The 23,872-nt window shown below is 34.6% G+C and overlaps 3 protein-coding genes and 1 non-coding gene across 4 annotated transcripts; 2 read left to right on the forward strand and 2 right to left on the reverse strand.

The window, feature by feature from the left end:
• Positions 1 to 1,458: 1,458 nt before the first annotated feature.
• Positions 1,459 to 1,532, reverse strand: TRNAN-GUU (transfer RNA asparagine (anticodon GUU)). The gene has a single exon. It is a non-coding gene; the product is annotated as a tRNA-Asn (tRNA).
• Positions 1,533 to 1,612: 80 nt separating this feature from the next.
• On the forward strand, positions 1,613 to 4,964 carry LOC131651734 (pentatricopeptide repeat-containing protein At1g69290-like). Its single transcript, XM_058921427.1, has one exon. It carries the CDS (start codon positions 1,702 to 1,704, stop codon positions 3,673 to 3,675), a length of 1,974 nt encoding a protein of 657 aa, XP_058777410.1. The 5' UTR covers positions 1,613 to 1,701; the 3' UTR covers positions 3,676 to 4,964.
• An 836-nt stretch (positions 4,965 to 5,800) lies between these two features.
• LOC131651735 (probable inactive purple acid phosphatase 1) lies at positions 5,801 to 9,438 on the forward strand. The gene is made up of 12 exons (XM_058921428.1): positions 5,801 to 6,003; positions 6,252 to 6,343; positions 6,463 to 6,529; positions 6,660 to 6,782; positions 6,955 to 7,047; positions 7,148 to 7,277; positions 7,518 to 7,599; positions 7,719 to 7,851; positions 8,045 to 8,250; positions 8,340 to 8,465; positions 8,591 to 8,900; positions 9,024 to 9,438. Exons 1-12 carry the CDS (start codon positions 5,833 to 5,835, stop codon positions 9,327 to 9,329), a joined length of 1,839 nt encoding a protein of 612 aa, XP_058777411.1. The 5' UTR covers positions 5,801 to 5,832; the 3' UTR covers positions 9,330 to 9,438.
• Positions 9,368 to 11,758, reverse strand: LOC131651736 (magnesium transporter MRS2-5-like). Its single transcript, XM_058921429.1, has 7 exons — positions 11,570 to 11,758; positions 10,851 to 11,340; positions 10,689 to 10,759; positions 10,401 to 10,529; positions 9,960 to 10,301; positions 9,818 to 9,865; positions 9,368 to 9,732 (listed from the first exon to the last, which is right to left on the reverse strand). The coding sequence occupies exons 2-7, from the start codon at positions 11,260 to 11,262 to the stop codon at positions 9,502 to 9,504; spliced, it is 1,233 nt and encodes a 410-aa protein (XP_058777412.1). The 5' UTR covers positions 11,263 to 11,340; positions 11,570 to 11,758; the 3' UTR covers positions 9,368 to 9,501.
• Positions 11,759 to 23,872: the final 12,114 nt, after the last annotated feature.

Consider the following 23,872-nt stretch of genomic DNA (forward strand, 5'->3'; position numbering starts at 1 on the left):
TGTCCTAAACTCCTCCCCAAATTATTATATGCAAGTGGCTTGCTAACTGAGTCAACTTGTGAGTTTATTAATAGGATGACTAGGAATTTTTTGTGGAAAAGATAATTCTAACTCTGGTGTGTATCTTGTTGGGTAGAATAAAATCACTAAGCCCAAAAGCTAGGCAGTCTTAGGATCCGGAAAGCAAGATAGACTAATACTTATATGTTAGATAAGTTGGTTTAGGGTGTACAACGAGATTGGAATTTCCTATAGGTCCAAGTTTTGCTGCATACGTACATCAATGAGGAAATGTTCCTTAATATGAAAAAGAAATTGGAATTAGTGACTTAGAATGCAATTATGGAAACTATCGACTCTTAAAGATGACTTTGAGTTTAGATTGGGAGATGGAAACTCATCTTTCTAGTTTTCAAATTGGTCTGAGGTTTGGAAATTAGCGGAGCAGGTTCTCTATGTGGATATCTATGACCTGTAAATGCGAGTGAATGATGTTTTCTTAGATGACGATTGAAACTTCAATTTATTATGTACTAATATTCTTTTGGTTGTTTGTAACTGCCTGAAAGCACTTTCCATTTGTTTGAATTCTTTGGTGCCTGATTGATTAACATGAAAAGGCAATTTAGATGGTACCTATAATGTTTGGGATGATTATAAATGGCTCAACAAATTTGAACTTGTTCATAATATAACAAATAATAACTCTTGGAAGTAGGCGTGGCATATTCTTACTCCTAGGAAGGTGAAATTCTTCTTTTGGATAATTTTACATAAGTTCCTTCCAACATCCTTCATGCTGAGATGATGACGCTATTTCATGGATTGCGGATGATCTGAGAACTTGACATCAAAGACCTGATATGTTATTTTGACTCCAACTTTACTATCAAGCTTATCTCAAAGTCTATTAATATTTGACATCATTATGTCGCGATTCTTCACAACATTAAGAATATCTCTATGGTATAACGAGTTCAACTATTTCATACTCTTAGAAAGATAATCTTTGTGTCGACTATCTGGAAAAACATGAGGCTAGTAATGATGCAGTATACTAATAATTTACATAACCTCTTGTTAAAACCATCACTCTCTTGTTACCTAATAAGACTTTATCTTTTTAGATAGTTTTCTAATTTTTCCTTTTCATTTTCTCAATTTTCCCAATTGTACTAAAAAAAAATTCATTTAAAAAAAGAGGAATGATACTGTATTTGGAAATAAAGCAGTAATTTTGTAAATAATTGACTGCTTAAAAAAATAGCTCATGAGTCCAGGTGTATATTTTCCAAAATAAATATCAATACTATTTTTAAAAAATTATGAAGCAATGTATAAAAATAAATCGTCATAATGTAGTTTAAACTATGAAATTTATTAAAAAGATATGAATAATGTATAGAGGCGGAGGTTATAATAGAAGTAAAATAAGCATGGAAAAAATGAAATAAAAAACGCTAGAAGGAGGGGTTGAACCTCCGACCTTGTGGTTAACAGCCACACGCTCTAACCAACTGAGCTATTCCAGCTTCGTTGTTTAGAATACGACCATAACATTACTCATAAACATGCAACTAGCAATGAAATGTAAATCACAAACCACATTACACATAGAGTAACACAATCTGAGAACACTGAAACCTCAAACCAACAATCGAAGAAGACACAACATGCTTCAATTCAACCAACGAATCAACAATGGCCAAAAACCTTTTCAACTTCAATCTTCCATATAGATCCTTCTCCACCACACCCGAAACCCCCACTCTCTATTCTTTCCTTCAACCTTGCTTATTCTCCCTCAAAAAACCCCATTTCGACGAACCCCAAAACCTCCCAACTCCTCCACCACACTCTCTCTCCCTCACACCCCACCAACTTTCATCTCTCCAAACAACTCTCCACAAATCCCTCATCACTTCTCAAACCGATGAAGCTTGGAAATCCTTCAAAACCCTCACAACCCACCGTTCTTTCCCACCTAAACCCCTCACAACTTCCCTCCTCACCCACTTATCCTCCCTCGGCGACATTCACAATCTCAAAAGGGCTTTTGCATCCACAATCTATCTCATTGAGAAAAACCCGAACTTGCTCGATTCCGATACGATTAATTCCATGCTTGTTTCGATGAAATCTGCCAATACTGCTGCCCCGGCTTTTGCGATTGTTAAAACAATGTTTAAAAATCGGTTTTTTATCCCTTTTGATTCGTGGGGTGGTGTGGTTATTGACATTGCTAGGAATAATGATAACCTTGCTGCTTTTTTGCCTGTTTTTGAAGAGAATTGTAGGGTTGCTTTGGAGGAGAAGATGGAGTTTTTGAAACCGGATGTTGCGGGTTGTAATGCTGCTCTTGAAGCTTGCTGTTGTGAACTTGAATCGGTGACTGATGCGGAGAGAGTTGTTGGGATAATGTCGAACCTTGGTGTTAAACCGGATGAGTTTAGTTTTGGATTTCTTGCTTATTTGTATGCACTTAAAGGGTTGGGAAATAAGATAGATGAGTTGAAAGTTTTGATGACGGGTTTTGGTTACTCGAAAAACAAGAAATGTTTTTATTCTAATTTGATTAGTGGTTATGTTAAGTGTGGTAATTTAGCTTCTGTGGAGTCGAGTTTTCTCGGTAGTCTGAATGATAGAGACGGGGAGGAAGTTTGGAGTTTTGATAAAGATACTTTTTGTGTAGTGGTTAAGGAATATCTTCAGATGGGAAATATCAAGGGTTTGGCAAATTTGATTATTGAAGCTCAGAAGTTTGAGTCTTCGAATATCAAAGTTGATGAGTCTATAGGTTTTGGTATTGTTAATGCATGTGTTAGTATCGGACTATCTGACAAAGCGCACAGTATTCTCGATGAAATGAATGCTTTGGGAGGCTCGGTTGGTCTTGGGGTCTATGTACCGATCTTGAAGGCTTACTGCAAAGAGAATCGAACTGCGGAGGCTACTCTATTGGTGATGGAGATTAGTAGTTCAGGTCTGAAGTTGGACGTGGAAACGTATGATGCTCTGATAGAAACGTCGATGTCCAGTCAAGACTTTCAGTCGGTGTTTTCTCTGTTTAGGGATATGAGAGAGGCGAGGATTCCTGATTTGAAAGGGAGTTACTTGACTATAATGACAGGTTTGATGGAGAACAATCGACCTGAGTTGATGGCAGCTTTCTTAGATGAAGTGGTTGAGGATCCACGTGTTGAAGTTGGTACTCACGATTGGAATTCTATAATCCATGCTTTTTGTAAAGCTGGGAGACTAGAAGATGCAAGGAGGACTTTCAGAAGGATGATATTCCTGCAATTTGAGCCGAATGATCAGACTTACTTGTCCATGATTAACGGGTATGTTTCGGCAGAGAAATACTTTGATGTAATGATGTTGTGGAATGAGGTTAAGCGCAAATTATCAGCCGATGGACCGAAGGGGATCAAATTCGACCAAAATCTGGTTGATGCGTTCCTGTATGCTATGGTCAAGGGAGGTTTCTTTGAAGCTGTGATGCAAGTTGTTGAGAAATCTAAAGAGATGAAAATATTTGTTGATAAGTGGAGATACAAGCAAGCATTCATGGAGAAACATAAAAAGCTCAAAGTGGCCCGGTTAAGAAAAAAGAATTTTAGAAAAATGGAAGCGCTTATTGCTTTCAAGAATTGGGCTGGCTTAAATGCATGAACCGAATGTAGTGGTGAGTGACTACCATCACTTCTGGATATACAACATGCATGTTCTTTCAAGAAGCGAGCTTTGATTTCATAAATTCAGAGCACATCAATTTTTTAAATAACAAACAACAGAAATTTGGGACTTTCGGGTACTCCATAAGTTCCTATTCTCTGTAGAGTTTTTGATGTACCACAGAGCTATTTATTCACAATCTTTTAACAAGTGTTCACACCTAACTATAGCATTTTTGGGCCCAATGTAAGTTCTTGCAATGGTTTTGATGCGTTAGCAAAAGGGTGTATATCTGTAATTATGGCCCTGTTGTTTATATTTATTTTTGAAGATGGGGACTTAGTTGATTTAGGGGTCATTCAGGGCAGGGCCACCATTGCAATCTTGTTCATCTGAAATTTTGTCGTATAAAAGTGAAGAGGTCATCTGTGCCTTCTATTCTCATACACTACTTAAATTAGATTTTAGTTCTATTTCATGTCTAAATCTTTGATGCAATGTTGCAGGGGGCTCTATAAATTGCAGCAGAGTTTCATAGAATTCGAACACTTAATATAAGATATGTATTGTGTCCAATGCTGTTTTAAGTGAGTTGAATATTCTCGACTTTGTATTTAGAATTGTTTCTCTTCAGCCCTTAACCCAGCTGCTTGAATTTTCATGTCGTTACTCTTTGATGCTATCTTGTGTTCTGAAGATTCTAAACCTTATGTTTTTCAAGACGAAATCCATAGTAACAGATGGATCAACAGAGACCTGCGAAATGTAAAATTTATGATGAGCTTTGATATCATCTTGTTAGCCATGTATTGCAGCCTAATTTATGAAAGAAGGATGTATTCCTATCTCCTTCACAATGCCAAATAATTCTAAATTTCTCCTGCCAGAACATCTCTTCTCTGTCCAAAGTATTTTCCAAATCCACCTGAGCAATCTTCTCGTGTTTGAGCAGATCATCCGGGCCTCCTCTTTCTTGAATAGAATCTTGAATTAAGGAGAGATTAGAAGTTAAAATTTTCACTGGCTATTCATATCGCCAAACATATCCTTGTTCCATTGTCTGCAATTGGATCTTCTCGTTTAAACTGTACATGAAGCAATCCACCACTCGAACATTTCAACAATTTTGAATGAAATTATGACTTTCATCATGCAGAGACCATATTTTGTGAAATTTGAAAGGAGAATTCACTCTAGAGGCAGAGAACTTGAATTCTAATAAATTTGGATATTGGTCGGACCTAAGCTTTGGCATTGCATTAACAAACATTGAAGTACAATCAGTCAACAAATTTTGATTGCAAAAGACTATATCCAACCTTCTTTCCACTAGGTTATTCCCTATAATAAATGAATTGTGTAAATTTTGAAAATTTAATTTACACAATTTTTGTATACTTCCTCCGTCCCATCCCATAATGAGTGACTCATTTATAATAAAATAGTGTCTCAAAATAAATGATCCATTTCAATTTTCAATACATTTTTTCTAATTTTACTCTCTAATTAATAAAAGTTTCACCATTCTCGATATATGATAAGAGCACTATAATAAAAACGATATTCTCTCTTTTACTTTTATATATTTTTTTAATATACGTGAAATTGTATGCTGAGTCATTTATTATGGGACGGAGAAAAGAATAATAAAATAAGAATCTTATGTAATTAATGTCTAACTTTCACCTTCAAATTGTTTTAACCCGTTTTTTTATTTGAAGATTTTTAAATTAGTATACTTTAGATAAAAATAAAATTTCTTGATAAAGTACTAAAGGAATAACATTTCTCTCAAAAAGAATATTCTTAGAGTAAACATCTAAAATATATTGAACTTTTTATTTTTATTGTAAAATTTATAATTAATTGTATAAAGTGTTAAGATACATAAATTTGTGAACTAAATATAAAAATAATGTTTTAATTAAAATTCATTTATTTAATTTTCTTAAAGTTTAAAAATAATTACTTTTTCAATTTCAATTTTAAAGATAACAATTAAAATATTAGAGTGAGAGAGTGACATCTTTGTTTTTTTTTCACCCATTCAATATTCCTATTGTGAACAACAAATATCTTAATTATTAAATACATACATTATAGAGTGTTTTGTGAAGTGTAATTAATCAGAACATCATTCTTAAACATCAACAAATGGAGGAATCAATGTTTGTCTTCTTGTCACTTCTACTACTTTCTTCACTGCTACAAAGGGTACACTCACATGGAAATCATCCACTATCAAAAGTTGCTATTCATAAATCAACATTTTCCCTTCTTCACCTTGCTCACATCAAACCAACTCCATCACTTCTTGGATTACAAGTAAGTTTCAATAATTTTTATCAAATATATGAAACACGGACACCAGAAATATGACACTTACAGTAACACAGACATACCAATTTTTAAGAGGTGTCTGTGCTACAAAAGAATATAAGTTCATCACTTCAGTAGTATAATTTGCAATAACTTTTATAGGTGTGATTATGCAAAGTTTTCTTTGTGCTTCTAGAATAACTTTCATGCTTTATTTTCTTATTGTTGATCCTAGTTTAGTTGATTTTTTGTAGGGACAAACTTCAGAATGGATAACTGTAGAATACAGTTCTCCAATTCCTTCAATTGATGATTGGATTGGAGTGTTTTCTCCTGCAAACTTTAGGTCAAATTCAAATATATGTTCATATCTATTCTATATAGCTAGAAAGCTAGCTCCCCAATTTGGAGTTTTTTTCACAAATTCTATATAATAGTAACAATCAGTCTTGATTTACTTTTCAGTGATTCTACATGTCCAAAAGAAAATGGTAGGGTTTATCCACCACTATTGTGTTCTGCACCTATTAAGGTATGTATGGATGTAACCATTAACCAAAATCATTTATCTCAGATTTCAGTTGCTTTTCTTGAAGACTGAGAAGCTGAAGATTGAAAGAATTTTAGTGATGGTCTAATGTATTTGTTTTTTTATTGGACAGTTTCAAAATGCAAGTTACTTGAATCCTCAGTACAAAACAACTGGAAAAGGGCTTCTGAAGCTTCAGCTTATCAATCAGAGATCAGATTTCTCATTTGGACTGTTTTCTGGTGGATTATCAAATGTAAGCCTATCATTAGTTTGAAATTCGTTGACTCGTCTTATTTACCTTTGAATCCTATTATCATGGCTCACATACATTTCTTTTGAAATTCAAATTATTCTTGTAATTCCCTCAAAAGCTTCTAATTTTCACATCTACCGTAATTTATTTGTTTCGTTTTACCTGTTGATAGCCAAGGCTAGTGGCCGTGTCTAATAAAATCGCTTTTGCAAATCCAAATGCACCAGTTTATCCTCGTCTGGCACTAGGAAAGTCATGGAATGAGGTAAGTTCAACTTCTTCTGTCATAGATTGCATTACATGAGAAAATGGTTGTTTTATTTTTTTTCAAAATTAAAATGTTATCATTTATCGCTTAAAAACAGATGACTGTAACATGGACGAGTGGATATGGGATTAGTGATGCCGAGCCGTTTGTTGAATGGAATCCAAGAGGAGGGGATCATGTACATTCACCTGCTGGGACACTGACTTTCACACGTGATAGCTTATGTGGTAAGTAAGCCAAGCCTTACCTTTGAATTTGTGCACTTGATATATATCCTGTGATTAATTTTTCTTACACGTTCAGATTCTTGCCCGACACACTTCTGATATAGACACGATATCTTTGTCTATGTTTCATATCCTTAACAAGTGCTTAGGCCAGGCCACCAATAGAATCATCAGTTTTACTCAACATGCTTTGTTTAATGGAAATTTTTTCTAACAATGTTGGTCATCACTCGCTAACAGGTGCACCAGCTAGATCTGTAGGATGGCGTGAACCTGGATACATCCACACCAGTCATTTGAAAGAACTGTGGCCTAATAGGATGTATGTTATTTCTAGCTTATACTGGCCTATTTATATGCACTTTTTAGCATATCATGTTGTGTAATCTTATTATGATTAAACTGAATCAAAGTTCTTTGTGCTTTTTGCATGTTGAGTAGATATGAGTACAAGATAGGACACAAACTCAAGAATGGAACATACATTTGGAGTAAACAGTATCAGTTTAGAGCAGCTCCCTTTCCCGGGCAGAAGTCATTGCAACGTGTAGTTATATTTGGTGATATGGGGAAGGTTTGAACTTTGAACTGTTAGATTCAAAGAAAAGTTAAGATTGATAATGGATTGCATTTGTTGCAGTTTAAAGTTTCTGGTCAACTATTTAGATTATAATTCTTTGCCTGCAAGATATATTGAGTGCCTTTGATTAACATGCTTATGAGATTCTATTTGTCTGGATGTGAACTGTAATTGTATTATCATGCAGGAGGAAGTTGATGGTTCCAATGAATACAACAATTTTCAGCATGGTTCAACTAACACCACCGCGCAGCTTATCCAGGACTTAGAAAACATTGACATGGTTTTCCATATTGGAGATATAAGTTATGCAAATGGATATCTTTCTCAGTGGGATCAATTTACAGCACAAGTGGAGCCAATTGCATCAACTGTGCCTTACATGATTGCAAGGTTTTCTTTTATGGCATGCACCCAAAATTAGTCAAGGAAGTACTTTTCTTTTAATAACAAAATGAAATTATAATAATGCGGTTTTCCAGTGGGAACCATGAGCGCGACTGGCCTGAGTCAGGATCCTTCTATGGGAACATGGATTCTGGAGGAGAATGTGGTGTTTTGGCAGAGACTATGTTCTATGTCCCTGCTTCAAACAGGGCTAAATTCTGGTATAGCAGACACAATTTTATTTGTTTCAGAGCAAATGCAATGATTTAGAGGTGAAACTTAATATGATTGAAAGGTGAAACTTTCATTGTAATTGATGTTACACTTTTCTACTATTGCTTACCAGGTATTCAATTGACTACGGCATGTTCCGTTTCTGTGTTGCTGACACTGAACATGACTGGAGAGAAGGAACAGAGCAGTACAAGTTCATCGAGCATTGTTTGGCGTCGGTTGACCGACAAAAACAGCCATGGCTAATCTTCCTTGCACATCGGGTACTTGGTTATTCTTCTTGTATTTGTTATGCAGAAGAGGGATCATTTGCAGAACCAATGGGAAGAGAAAGCCTTCAAAAGCTGTGGCAGAAATACAAAGTAGACATTGCCATCTATGGTCATGTGCATAATTATGAGAGGACATGTCCCATATACCAGGTTTATTCAACTTCATGAAAATTATCCATCCTTCCAAATTTTGCCAAATTAAGAAAGAATGTGAATATTATCAATACTAAAGAGTGCTTGTGTTTTTCTTTAATCTTTTGCATGTTGATATAGAATTTCTGCACTAGTGAAGAGAAACACAACTATAAGGGAGCCTTAAATGGGACCATACACATTGTCGCCGGAGGCGGTGGAGCAAGCCTTTCAACATTTACATCTCTCAAAACCAAATGGAGCATCTTTAAAGACTATGATTATGGATTTGTAAAACTAACTGGTTATAATCATTCAACTTTGCTGTTTGAGTACAAGAAGAGCAGAGACGGGAAGGTTTACGACTCTTTCAAAATATCACGGGATTACAGAGACATCTTGGCTTGCACCATGGATAGTTGTCCAAGTGCAACAATGGCGTCGTGATTGATGAAATGACAACAACTTTAATGTATCCAGTCCCGTGAAAACACCGCTTGTATTATTTCGACCAAACAGATAAATATGTAAATATGTGAAAAATATATAATTGCCAGTCATGTCATCTTGACCAAGTTGACTTTGATAGAACACACACAGTTAATTTATTGCTGAATTTTTATTCTGGAAGCACTTTTTTGTATCTAAAATAGGATAGTAAGGAGAAATACAATGCTACACAACCAATTCCAGTAATTACTATAACCCAGTTGAATCCAGATGTGTAGTCAAAAACTGAGGTTTTAAAGTTCATTCCAAATACTCCTGCCACCGCGGTAAATATTGCAGCCACCATTGTGGCTGCTGTAAGAAGCATCTCAAACTTTATTAGGAGGTTTTGAATATTCCCCTGTAACAGATAGAGTGAAAAATTCAGAGTATATCAAATAAATAAAGTGACAGAAGAATGTTGCTAGTTGTTAATCTTAACCTACCAGTTTTATGTTGAGAAAATCTTCAGTGTCGTCTATGTATTCTTTGAGCTGCATTACCGGCAAGAGTATTATTATCAATGAAGTTCAGCAATGTGGGTAAATTCTAAAACTACGGCTCTGAATAAAGTCAATTTTCTCATACCGAGGATAATGTATTGAGAGTATTATCAATGACGATAAAGTATGCTTCCAGCAACATCTCCAGTGGCTGAATCCTTTCTTCATTATCAGATGAACTTGTTGTACTACCATATTTACTTGAATTTCCAATACTGCTGCTGATAGTCCTACGCAACATTTGTAAGCCACTAACTGACTGCTCCGGTGAAGTAGGATCTGATTTCGAAATCACTTTGCCTGATGACGTGCGACTTAGATTCAAATCACTCGAAGGGTAGGCATCTGATCTTCTCCTTTTCTCAGTCAGGCACATCTCAGCCATGTCACCATCGTCATCCATGAGATGTTCTATTTCATCACGAACCTGATAACTATATACAAATTACTAGTTGCAGGTAATAGAAAGCTAGAAAGAAAGAAAAAATATATGAGAATTAAGGATGAGAATTCCATGTTGATCAACCTTCTGAACTCGCTGAGTCAAAGCAAGAAGGTGACCTTTGAATCTTCTAACACTTTCCAGAAGGAGAGTACTAATAGATGAGGCCAGTTCATCTAGCACGGGATATATTTCCATCTCTAATTCTTTCACCTATCAAATCAAAACCGTTCTTAATATAACATCTTCAAGATGACAGCTTTCTTATGCCCATATGGCTAATAGCTTAATCAGCGACTTCTTACGCATATAACAAAGCTATAAAAACATACAATTACCCCCAAAATAGTACAGTTTGTGGTCAGTTAATACCTGTTCATCTAAAGATGTGCATGTCAATTCCAGAGCCAACTCCAGTGCCCGAAATTCAAAGGGAAGATCATCTGTTCAAAAACAGAAACATGGTAAGCAATTCTACACAGTAATTACCTCGATCGAAAAACTTTACACAGCAAAAACAGGAACAATCCTTACCAGACTTTTCTTTCTTGAGCCGATTGCATAACTGTGACCTGTACCGACCAACAGTCCCATCCAGTGAATTCATGAGAATCACTTCATCCGCAGTAATTATACACCGGATTTGCTCAAGGTTGACAACAATAGCCATCTCCCTTCCTAATATCGAAGAAGGATAAATAAACATGGGATCCAATAACCGAAGATCTCTCGAAGGCAAACAGCAATCTCTCATAATAGTAGCCTTGTCAAGCGTCACAACCTCCGAATTCCCATCCTGATCAATCTTTATCCAAGAACGACTCACATGACCTCTCTTCTTCAGGCCGGTTATACCAGTCCTTTGATTCCCTTGCCTGTTAACATCATACTCGGGTAAATCGGAAACACAATACTCGCCGTGTGTTTCTTCCATTGCATTGTCCATTTTACTCACTAGCAATTCTGAATCTGATACAAGTACTTTTCACCATTCACTAATCAAGCATTCATTTCCACAACAACCCTTAATCAATAAAAAAGGAAACAATTATAACAAATATGAAATAGTTAATATAACACTAAAAATCGCAACTTTAATTAATATCTTGAATACCCAGTTTCAAACAAGATAAAATCTTTTAAATACATAACAGTGATGCTGCTACTAAAGTTACTAATTTTATAAAGGGATATTCAAAACCAGTGAATGATTGTGAAAAAATTGAAACCCCAAAAAGAAAAAGAGTAGTAACCTGAAGATTATTGTGTTGAGAGAAAACTGCGTGTGTGAAGGATTTCGCTTTTTGCAGAGCAGAAACGTTGAAGAGTATCGATCGGTGAATCACCATGAACTTGTGATTATAGTTTTTTAGATAGAATATTCAGGTTTTGAGTGAAGACTCGTTTATTTTCGTATGCGAATAAAAATAAAAAGCTGGTATCCACCCCTACACGTGCACATGAAATTTTACCATATAGTTATCGTCCATCTCTAAAAATTTTAAAATATTCCAATTTATCATTTTCACTTCACATTTATTTTTATTTATTTTTTTAAATTAGAGAATTTTACACCTCTACATCAATTATCAATATACGTGAGAATTTTATTTAAAGAATTCTATTAGATATAAGTGATAGGGTGTATGGAACTTGGAATTAGACAGTTATTGTTACCATACGTTCAGATACTAAAACAAGAAAGGGAGAAGCAATAAATTAATCTTTTATTGTGATAGATGTGAAAAATACAAGGAAGCAGATTGTGCAACATAAAGTGCGACTAAAAAATACGGGTGTTCATTCAAAATCAAATGAACATCGTCTAAAGATGGTTCAAGATAGAAGATATTGATGTAAACTATCCATAATTTACCTGATATATTTGAAGGTCATACGTTTCTTGGTGGTGTAAGTTCAGATGATCAGGAATATTTTTTTGATTTAACAAAGTGTCATGTTTCACCTAGACACATATTGCATTCCTTGCAAGAGTTAGAATTGAAGAATGTTACTTAGATCACAAAAATATATAAACATAAGAGTAAATTACAAAAAGAGATCAAAGGTTCTAGAATTGAGATACAACATCTATTTAAACATCTATTTAAGATGATGGATGATGCAATTTATGTTTACTACAGTAGAAGAAAAGATGACTCGGAAGAGTTATCACGAGGTTAAGCATGTAACACCCCTTTTCTAACCCCAAATATATCATACAATCAAGCAGAGTAAGCATGCATAAAGGAAAAAGGGCGTCACATGTTATTTTCATCACAATGAAAACCTAAAATAAAACATCCAATATTCTTAATATGCAAAGATCATATTTGTAACACAAATGTATATCTCATGCTTTCATACATTATGCATAAACGCTTGCGGAAAACAATTGAATTGCTATTAAAATTTCAATGAATATATCCCATACTATATTCATCTACCAAATTCGAATTAACATTTAAATCCACCATCTTGGCCACATAGCCTTAAACAACATATCCGAGATCTCAAACAAATACATCTGAATATCCAACAAAACATAGGGAATAACAATATCCAAACATAAGCATAAGTCTAAATAAAATCCCCCCAAGTGTTACATGATCAGAGCATATGACTCGCTACCTAATCCAATAACAAACTCAGGAGCTCCTCGGCTAAATCCTCGGACAAGCTACTACTCGTCGGAACCTGCACGTTATCAACGAAGGATAACATTCAAACAGAAGGGTGAGAATTCAACTTCTTATAGAAAACATAATAATGGGAAATGTAAACATAACAAGCATACATTTTACTATTCATCACACTTCTCAATTAAGCAATTCACATATCATATACCAATCATCACTCCAAAACAAATCACATGTATACAAGACAATCACATAACACACAATGTGACTCGAAATGCAACAAATGTGACTCAATGCATGTGGTACCCAATGTGAATCCAATGTTTCACCGCTTTCCGATTCAATGTTTAGAATCCAAGCCACGCTCCCGATCCGGACAAGATCAAAGCCAACACGCCTATTTCCAATTAAGGATCACGTCTGCTACGCCTGTTTCCATTCAAGGATCAACGTCTCTTACTATGTGAACCCAAGTTTCACCGCTTCCACCATAAAGCCGACCATGCTATGAATGTATGTACAATTACCAACAATTTATGCAATTAAGATTATCTCATCAATCTTAACCTACCGCATACCACAATAATCCAACTCTATGAATTATCCGCCAATTGTACACAACATTCACAACACAATTAACAATTACAACAAGGCATAACAACCATCATATATCCAATCCCAATCATCATGCATATATTACCACACATCTTACCAATAGTTGTTATTCATTACATACCAAAACGTAACGCACATAAAAGCATTTACAAGTATACAATCCACATCTCAATACATACACCTTTAAATGATCATTATCAACAAGACACATTCAGATAGTACATATAAATGTATATTTATATTCATTATAACATATCATGGATATCACATCACTTAACACATATATGAATATTAACCACAAGTCTTATTTCATAATACACACATAAGTAATCACATGTTATCCATATATTAACATCCAATTTAAACTATTCCACATCAACTAACATTTAGAATTCAATCACATAAATCGCGGTTATCATATCACATAATACATCCATGAACATTGATCATGCACAACTCATTCATAACATACACATATAGGTAAATGTTATTCTCAGTTATCATCATAATTTATAAAACAAGTGTCAATCCATCCTATCCTATCATATAGACAATCTCATTAGCTTCCCAACGCTTCGAACGGCGCATAAAACGGATTTACGGATCAAAAGTTATGGCCTTTCAAAGTTTGGAAAAAGTTTTGTAAAGCAGGGTTCGCGGCTCGAACAAAGTTCGCGGCGCGAACTGAGTGAATCAAATATTCCTGAGTTTCTGCCAAGCAGTTCGCGGCTCGAACAATAGTTCGCGGCGCAAACTGGCGATTTCAGAAAATCCCAAATCTCATAAAACAGCATGCGAATTTCATCCCAAAACCCTTAAACTCAACCCAAATCAAACTGAAAACACCAACCATCATGAACAACAATAGAATACATGTTATAACCACAAATATAGCACACATTTATGGATCTTCTAACATCATAACATCATCAAACATCAATTAAAACACATTTCAAATCATAAATTCATGCATTTGTTCATAAACCCTAACTTTTCTATGTTTCCATGAAATTGCAAAGATGAAGAGATAATCACAACAACACACATTACCCAATCATATAGTCTATAAGAACTTGTATTCAAACCCTTACCTCTAACTCTTAAATCCACCCTCTTCAAGAAATCTACAATTTCCTTCTTCTTCTCTTCTATGTTCTTTCTCCTCTATTCTCTTCTTTCTCTTCCTTTCCCCCAAATTGTGTTATCTCTAAAACCCTAGTTTTCCTCTTCTTACTATCTTTCTCTTAATGGGCTTAGTTATGTTATTACCCATCCATCCAATTATTAATTAGGCCCAGTACATAGTATACTACTAATATCCTAATTATATCATAAAACACAAATATGCATATAATTAGATATTTCAATTAATTAGTAATACCACATAATAATTAAATAAACAAATAATTAATAAAACACACAAATAAGCTAATAAATAAAATATCTAATAAAATCGGGTTGTTACAACTCTCCCCCACTTAAAATATTTTCGTCCTCGAAAATTCTCTTCAAGCAACTAGCCCCAAGTACAAATCCTTCATTCAACCTTCAAGTATCTTCTCTTCTAATCTCAAATCACTCCGCAAACCTCTTAAAAATCCAAAAGAAAAACCTCGGAGTTTTATCCAAAACAATACTTGACGGAATACCATGCAGACACACAATTCTCTCGATGTACAACTTAGCAAGTCTTTCCATCAAATAATCCATCCTTATCGGAATAAAATGAACACATTTGTCCGTCTATCCATAATAATCCAAATCGCTTCACAATTACTCGACGTTCTCGGCCAACCTGAAACAAAATCCGTAGAAATACGATCCCACTTCCACTCGGGAATAGATAACTGTTGTACCAACTAAACGGTTTTTGATGCTCAATCTTTGACTTTTGACAAGTCAAACATGAATAAACAAATTCCGCTATATCTTTCTTCATACTTTACCACTAAACAGTTTCCTCAAATCTTGTTACATTTTAGTAGCATTATGATGTATGCTCAAACCATTACGATGTCCTTCATTTCAAAATTCTCTTATCCAACTTCGAAGTATCAGAAATGCAAACTCGATCACGACCTTTCATGACTCTAATCTCGTCAATCCGAAAGTGATTAACTTTACCTTGATTAATCAATGTCATCTCGTTAACCAATTGCAATCCAATTTCTGACTCTCTCTAATCTCGTTAAGAACACCAGAAGCAGGCTTCAACATACTAAGCTTAACGCAAGAAGACGTCGCTTCACAACCAAACTCAACTCTCTAGATTGTTCCAATGATTTTCAACTCTTGGATCCTCCACATAGAAATATGCAATGATTTCCTATTCAATGCATCGGCTACAATATTCACTTTTCCATGATGGTAGTTCAAACTAGAATCATAATCTCTCAAGAATTCCAACCATTTTCGTTTGCCTCATATTCAACTCTCTTTGATCAAACAAATACCTCAAACTCTTGTGATCACTGAAAACGTCAAATCTTGATCCAAACAAATAATGCCTCCAAAGTTTCAAAACAAACACAACGGCGGCCAACTCCAAATCATGTGTCGGATAATTCCTCTCATGAACTTTAAGTTGCCTTGAAGCATAAGCTACCACTTGCCCTTTTTGCATCAAAACGCCTCCCAAACCCAACAATGAAGCATCATAATACACCACAAACGGTTCCAACGGATCCTTCAAAATTAAAATAGGAGCAGAAGTCAACCTTCTCTTAAGCTCTTGAAAATTCGATTCACATTGCGAAGTCCACATAAAAGCTTGTCCTTTCCTAGTCAACAACGTCAACGACAAAGATAACTTAGAAAATCCCTCAATGAACTTCCTATAATAACCAACCAAACCAAGAAAACTTCTAATCTCAGAAACAGACTTAGGAGCTTCCCATTGAGATATAGCTTCAATCTTCGACGGGTCAACAGAAATACCTCCACTAGAGATCACATGGCCAAGAAAACTCACTTCCTTTAACCAAAATTCACACTTCGAAAGCTTAGCAAACAACCTCTTCTCTTTCAACACCGACAACACAATTCTCAAATTCTCAGCATGATCATCTTCACTCTTAGGATCAAAACATCCTTAAAACATTACCTCATTAGGACATTCCTTCTTCTTACTTGACAAAATAAGTGCAAATCTATAACCATACACTTAGACAAATGAACCTCTTCTCAACAACTCCTCAATTCGACTCTTCAACCTCTCCTTAGTCACTTTACAAAATACCAAATTAGCAAGAGAAGTTTATCTCGTCCAATACGATCTCGTTTTCTATCAACAATAGATTAAGGGTGATCAAGTCCTCAATTTGTCAATAGACAGTCGAAAATCATAATGAAACATAAACCATCGTTACTAAACCATAATAGTGTTCCTTCAGAACTCACACTCGAAATTACTTAACACACCAAGATCCAACTTCCTCTTACTTTTAGAGGTTCATAAATCTTACAATCAAAATTCTTCTTTTTCGATATTTGTTTTGATTTCAGATCTTGATAATGATAGATTTGTAATTAATTGAGGGAGACCCTATGTTGAAACTAATCGAAGATTGAGTCAAGTTTTTAAAGTTCTTGCAAGATTAAGGTTGTTGTCATCAGTGTTAACAAATTTCTATGAAAAGAATGAGGTTATTTTCTCTAGATTTCCTTGGTAATGATTGTGATAAAGGCTACGGACAAGACGGAGTTCTTCTCAAATCTTTGAACAATTCATCGCTCAAGGAATCAGTAGGATCAAGGGATGATTGCTAGATATGAAGGCTTGGAGCATATTAGTGATATTCTAAGATTCAAGGAGCGTTAATCAAGTAAAGATTACGCAAAAGATTTTGGAATTAAGCTGTATACAAGTCAAGATCCAGATAGGAGAATTATATTTTTCAGCATTATTGTGTATAAGTGATTATATGAACTCTTGCAATATTTGTCAAAATAAAAAGGAATAATGCAGGTTCTAACGGGAAACCATTGAAGAGTGCACGTAGGTAATGCAAGGATGAACATTGAAGCACTATAAATCCCAGTGTCTTCTCTCTCTCTCTCTCTCTCTCTCTCTCTCCTATATTTAATTTCCGTAGGATATTACATGTTTAGGTTTTCAATGCTTAGAGTAGTTGATCATTTATTCAAATGATAGAAATTTATTACGTAACATTATGTTTGATTAGAATTGAAACCTAATCGAGCTTTAGTGGTGATAAATTATGAGAAACTATTGAGTTTAGAATTCATTGAAATTGGATCATTGTATAATCACACCTTATAAAGTGTACAATTAATATCAATTGAATACCTCTGTGTATCATCATTAAACTACTTTTGATATTTGTGAAGTGATTAAGTGTTAACATGATCCAATTTAAATACAAGTATAATTCTCATATTTTAGTTCAAATCTTCTGCGCGCAAACTATGAAAAACCTTCTACAATCCATTTTTGGAAAATCAGTTGAATTTTTGTTTTAGTCTATTCACCCCCTCTATATTGTTTTCTTACTCCATATTCTCATCCAATAATTGGCATCAAGAGCTGGTCTTTTGATTAAGTTTAATCGACTCCAAACTTTTGAAAATATGATAGACGATGATGATCTATAGGGAGCGTATAATAGAGCTCCGGTTTTCAAAGGTGAAAACTAAACTTATTGGAAAACGAACATGAACATACACTTATTATCACTCGACAAAAATATATGGTGTGCTGTCACCAAGGAACCATTTATCACTACGGGCGATGATGGATTTGTAAAACACCCAAAAGATTGGAATGATGATGAAACCAAACAGGCTTCTTATGATTTGAAAGTGAGAAACATATTTATCTCCACTTTAAGCGCAAAGGTATTCTATGCTATTTCAGATCATAGGAGTGCCAAGGGTATATGAGATGCTCTCCAAACTCTCTATGAGGGAACATATGACGTTAGGGATTCTAAAATCAATATGTTTACATAGGTGTACAAACTATTTCGCATGGAACCCATAGAATTCGTGCAAATATTGTATAAACCCTATTTAATCAACAAATCATACTAAAAAATTATACTAAAAAATATTGAGATCTATGTGCAGGGAGAGGCAACCGAAGATTGCCGCTATAAAGGAAACAAATGTTCTTAATTATTTTGGATGTTACAAAGCTGTTCAGGAATTCAGCCGAGCATGAAAATAAACTGAAACGACCCACAGATAGCGAAGTAAAGTCGAAAGAGAAAGGGAAAGAAGAGAAATGGAATTTTTCTTTAAAAAAATTCGTCATTAAAAGCTAGTAAATCAAAGGAAGAAAGTGATCATTATGAGGAATAAGCTCCTAAACAAGAGGAGATATATTTATTCATCAAACACTACAATATATACTTAAATAGAAATAAGCTTAAACATTTTGACAAAGGATTGATAAATAACAAAAATACTCACCCGCCTAAAAGAGAACACGAGAAAAAGGATGACGACATTACGTGTTACGAGTGTGGTAAATTGGGACATTTCAGAACTACTTGTCCAAGTCTCACCTTATAAAAATAAAGATAAGGAGTTTTACAAGAAGAAATGAAAAATCTCCAATGGTCAGAAAGCCTATATCGCGTGGGAAGAAGAGAATGAGAGCTCATCCTCGTATTCTTGCTCAAGTTGAGATGATGAGTGTGCTAACCTATGTTTAATGGCACATAAGAAATATGAAACATCAAAGGTATACACTTCTAAATTCAATGATGAATATTCATATCGTAAATTTCTGAAAGCATTTAATGATATGTATGTGGGTTCTATAAATGCGTTTAAGAAGATTGCTCTCCAAAAACAATTAATTGTGGAACTTGAAAAGGAGATAACTTATCTTAGGCGTGCTTTAGATTCTATTAAAGAAGTGCATACATCTTTAGTTGATAAGCGTTATAATGCTCTCACACCTTAGTTGAAAATGTAGAAACAGTAGAATGTGTTACGTATTCAAATTTAAAACTTAAAATTTAAAATCTCAAAGGACAACAACTCATGTTACTTCACTATTTTGTTCTTGTTGTAGCTTTTCAAGTGATAGAGGGAAAAATTTCAAGAAAAAGCTCATGTCACTAGGAGAAATAGAAAAAGCATTTCATCTAAATCTATTTGTCATTATTGTGGTGATAAGGGACACATTAGGCCACTTTGTTGTATTAGGAACGTTCAAGTTCCTAATGGTAAAATGGCATGGATTCCTAAGTGTACCTCAACTAACCCTAAAGGACCCACTAGTTAGGGACTTAAATTCCCTGTTGGATTTTCACATGAAAGTCTTATCTCCACAAAAAGATTATGGTTTCTACATAGAGGATGTTCAAGACAGATGGCGAAAGATGCTTCCATGTTCATTAAGTCCGATGAGAAAGAAAGCGGTCACGTCACATATGGGGACAGCACAAGAGGTAAAATTTTAGGAGAAGGTATTTTGGGAGAAAATCCCTCCACAATCAACATTGAAAATGTGCTTTTAGTTAAATGGTTTAAATACAACCTAGTTAGAGTTAGCCAATTATGTGACAAAGGGTACACAATGGTTTTTGATACTCCTAGTTATTTAATTGAGTATAAGGCAAGTAAGGACCTTGTGTTTAAGGGTTCTAGGATTGATATGTTTATATTCTTGATCTAGATGACATGTCAATGCATGGAACCAAGTGTTTAATCGCCAAGGGTGAAGATTACTGATTATGGCATATAAGCTTAATTCTCGTGCATTTTGATTTGTTGAATAAAGTAACATCCAAGAATCTAGTGATTGGTCTTCCTAAAATGGATTTTTTTTAAAAGACAAAGTATGTGATGCTTGCCAAATGGGAAAGTAAATGAGAGTGTCGTTTAAATTGAAAAAGGTTATTTCAACACCAAAACCTCTCGAGCATCTCTACCAAGACTTGTTTGGTCCTTCATGGACAAGAAGTTTAGGAGGTAATTATTACGGGTTTGTAATTGCGGATGACTACTCTAGATTCATTTGGACATTATTTTTGACCCATAAGGATTAAACTGTTAAGGCTTTCATTAATTTTTCTAAGCTTGTCTAAAATTTTCAGATTGAAAATTATCACACTCCGTAGTGATCATGGTGGTGAATCTGAAAACCATCAATTTCAAAACTTTTGTAATGAAAAGAGGATTGCTCATAACTTTTCATGTACTATAACTCGACAACAAAATGGTAACGTTGAGCATAAAAACTGTGTTTTAGAAGAAATCCTTATGAAAAAGGTCATATTTGAAGAAGACTTTAGAGGTATGCAAGACCTCAGGATTGACAAATCTAATGTGGATAGTCAAAACAATATGTTAGAACATATGTTCCAACATCTGTCTCAGAAGTCTCAATCATCTCTAGAGACTGGTTTTGACTTAATCAAGAAGGTATCATTAATAGGGAAGGTTGATGATCAGGTTGGAGGTGCTCCCAACTTTGAACATCCTACTTTGGTTAGGAATAAAAGCCGGAAGAATATAATGACTTCTTATATGTTTGAAAAGGTGATTAACCAAAGAAATGAAAGAAAGTCTAGTGAAGTAGAAAAAGGTCTGTTGAAGTCTAGCCACAAGGTTCATGTTCAAATGATTGTCTCAACATGCCTATTGTTGATAAGTCTGAGCTAAGTACTAAAGGAAGTAGAATTATTATTCTAATATGGTTTGGGTATATAAGATGTTATTATAATGAAGATTCCCAAGGAATAAACTTGAGAAGTCCATGCGGTGATAAGGATGTGGCAGGCATCTGACACGACATGTTAATAGAGCCTCAAGTGCATAAGAAGAATAAAGATCATATGTTCTTGAAGATATTAAGGTTGATATTGCTATAGCTCATGGTGGTGCTGTTAACAACCATGATCATGCATTAGAAGAGATGAAGACTCAAGGTGAAGGTGTGAATGAGATCTATTGTAATACAAATGGCAAGAAGTATAGATTGATTTCAAATTATGAAAGTGTTGATTTCATTGGGATGATGGATGAAAAAAACACCTTTATCAAGAAGGACTTGAGAATAGAAACTTAAGGCCTTCCTAGTTACAACTGAATGAAGAGAATTCATGAAAAGGATTGTATAATGAATGTGAATGACAATACTGATAATGATGTATGTATTCATGAAGAATATACCTCTATGAACAATGTTGTTCATACTAGGTTTGTTCAACCTATTAAAGATTCTAGTGAAGATGTTGATCTCTGTATACATAAGCTTAAGAGAAAAGGGTTAGAAGGAATACTATTGTTTTTATAGTGTCACCATAAGAGAGTATGAAGATCAAATGATAAACACCATGGTGGAAAGGAATAATGTACAATGTGTTCAACAAATGCCGGTTGAGCTTAGATTTGACATGATAGAAGATATGAACTATCTTCAAGGTTTTGAAGTGGAGAAAATGAATGATTACTCATGTAACTCCCAGGGAATAAGTTGCACTCAAATGTGTGGGAGTGAATCAATGCTCAAAGATGTCATTAAAGGTGATGAAGAAGATGTTGTCCAAGATGTTCCAGAAATTGTGAGTGACATGATGGTGGATAATACCACGTATCAGATAGAGACTGCCTCAAATAGTTATGAAGAACATAAAGATTTTGGACAAAAAACAATTGCTGAAGCAAATGCCTTGATCATTATGTGCAACATACAAAAAAGGTTGAATGATAAAGAGTTTCCTTCCAATCATGAGGAAATAATGCTGAAGGGATTATGTTTGTATCATAGAAGGATAGGCCTTAAGAGGAATTTGTCAATTAAAGAATTAACATTTGAAGAAGAAATACAACTATTGAAGGAAGTGTGTGTAAAAAACAAGGATAACCTCATGCTAAGTTACACTGGTGCTAGTGGAGATGATTGGAAAAGCCTTACAAGTAGAAGTGATAAGCTATTACTAAGGGTGAAGAAAATGTTGAAGAAGTACAATATGGGACTAGATGTCTTGCCATTGATCTGGGACTTTCTCACTAAAGCTTTGAATGAAAATCAATTTAAAATACTAAGATATGCCCTTGGTATTTGCATCGTTCATAATACATATCAATCAATACTGGGGAGTTATGTCAAAAGATAAAAAAACATTTCTCTCCCTTAAGACTACTTTGGTGCACAAAATAAGGAAGTTACCGTGGTTATACCAGGAGTGGTATAACTGGATTAGCGTTACTAGCAAGACAAACATATATATTATCTTATCCTATTCTCAGACTACGGATCCTAACCTCAATATGAATCAAAATCAAGCTGGTGGAAGCAAACTTATCCAAGATATTTAGGTCTCGAAGGAGGTTATTGATATGATGGAGTTGTGGTTGAACAAAACCAAGGAAGCTCAAGAGGTTAGGAATAGCATCTCAAATGTTGAACAATCGGGAGGTACAGGCTATAAGAAGATTCTTACCAAGAATATGAATCCTAAGAAGATAAAGAAGGTAGAGGAAATTTTGAAGGACCTAATGAATATAGATGTAAGTGATTCTAAATCAAATGAAGACCTTGAGAACTGCATGGATTCACCCAGGGATAAAGAATGAAGACCTTTTGGTGGTTGAAAGGATAATTTTGTTTAATGGCCCTTGTATTCTTGGCATGTTTCTATTATTTTTTTGTAAAGGCTCTATAGCCTCTTAAGACCGAGTTATGAAATAATGTTGTGCATCTTTTGATGATGATTCTGGAAACTTTTCCCTCATGATATGGTTGTGTATGTACTAAAGGGGGAGATTGAAGTTCTTTGTGAAGTGGTCATTTGGATTGCATTTTGCAAAACAACAACATGAAAGAAGTGTTCAAAGTGATCTAGCTTGCTAAAGCAATATGAAGGTGCAGAAGGAACACATGTTGGACACGATGTCCCAACATATTGCTTGACATTTAGGCCTGGCGCATCAGGCCTCTGCTTCTTCATTTTAGAAGAATCCTTGATCAAATATTGGATAAGATTTTATTGTTATTAAGATAATAATATGATTATATGATTTTTTTTAGATAGATGTGAAGATCAAATCAGATTTTAAGAAATTTAAATTTGAATTTCTAACAAACTAAATCATATCTTTTTGTTGGAGATGATCAAGGAATGAATCTAATATCCAACTAAATCTGCAATGTTTCTGGACCAAATCAAATTGCAAATCCATAAAGAAAAACACAAAAGATTATTACTATATAAGGAGGACACAAAAAGCATTGAAATTCAAGCATTCAGGTATACAATTGAAGATCTTCGTGTATTCTCTAATGCCCTAATAGGAGTAGTCTAGAATACTCACACACACATA

The sequence above is a fragment of the Vicia villosa genome, linkage group LG2, assembly GCF_029867415.1.
Source record: "Vicia villosa cultivar HV-30 ecotype Madison, WI linkage group LG2, Vvil1.0, whole genome shotgun sequence".
Classification (NCBI taxonomy): Eukaryota; Viridiplantae; Streptophyta; class Magnoliopsida; order Fabales; family Fabaceae; genus Vicia; species Vicia villosa.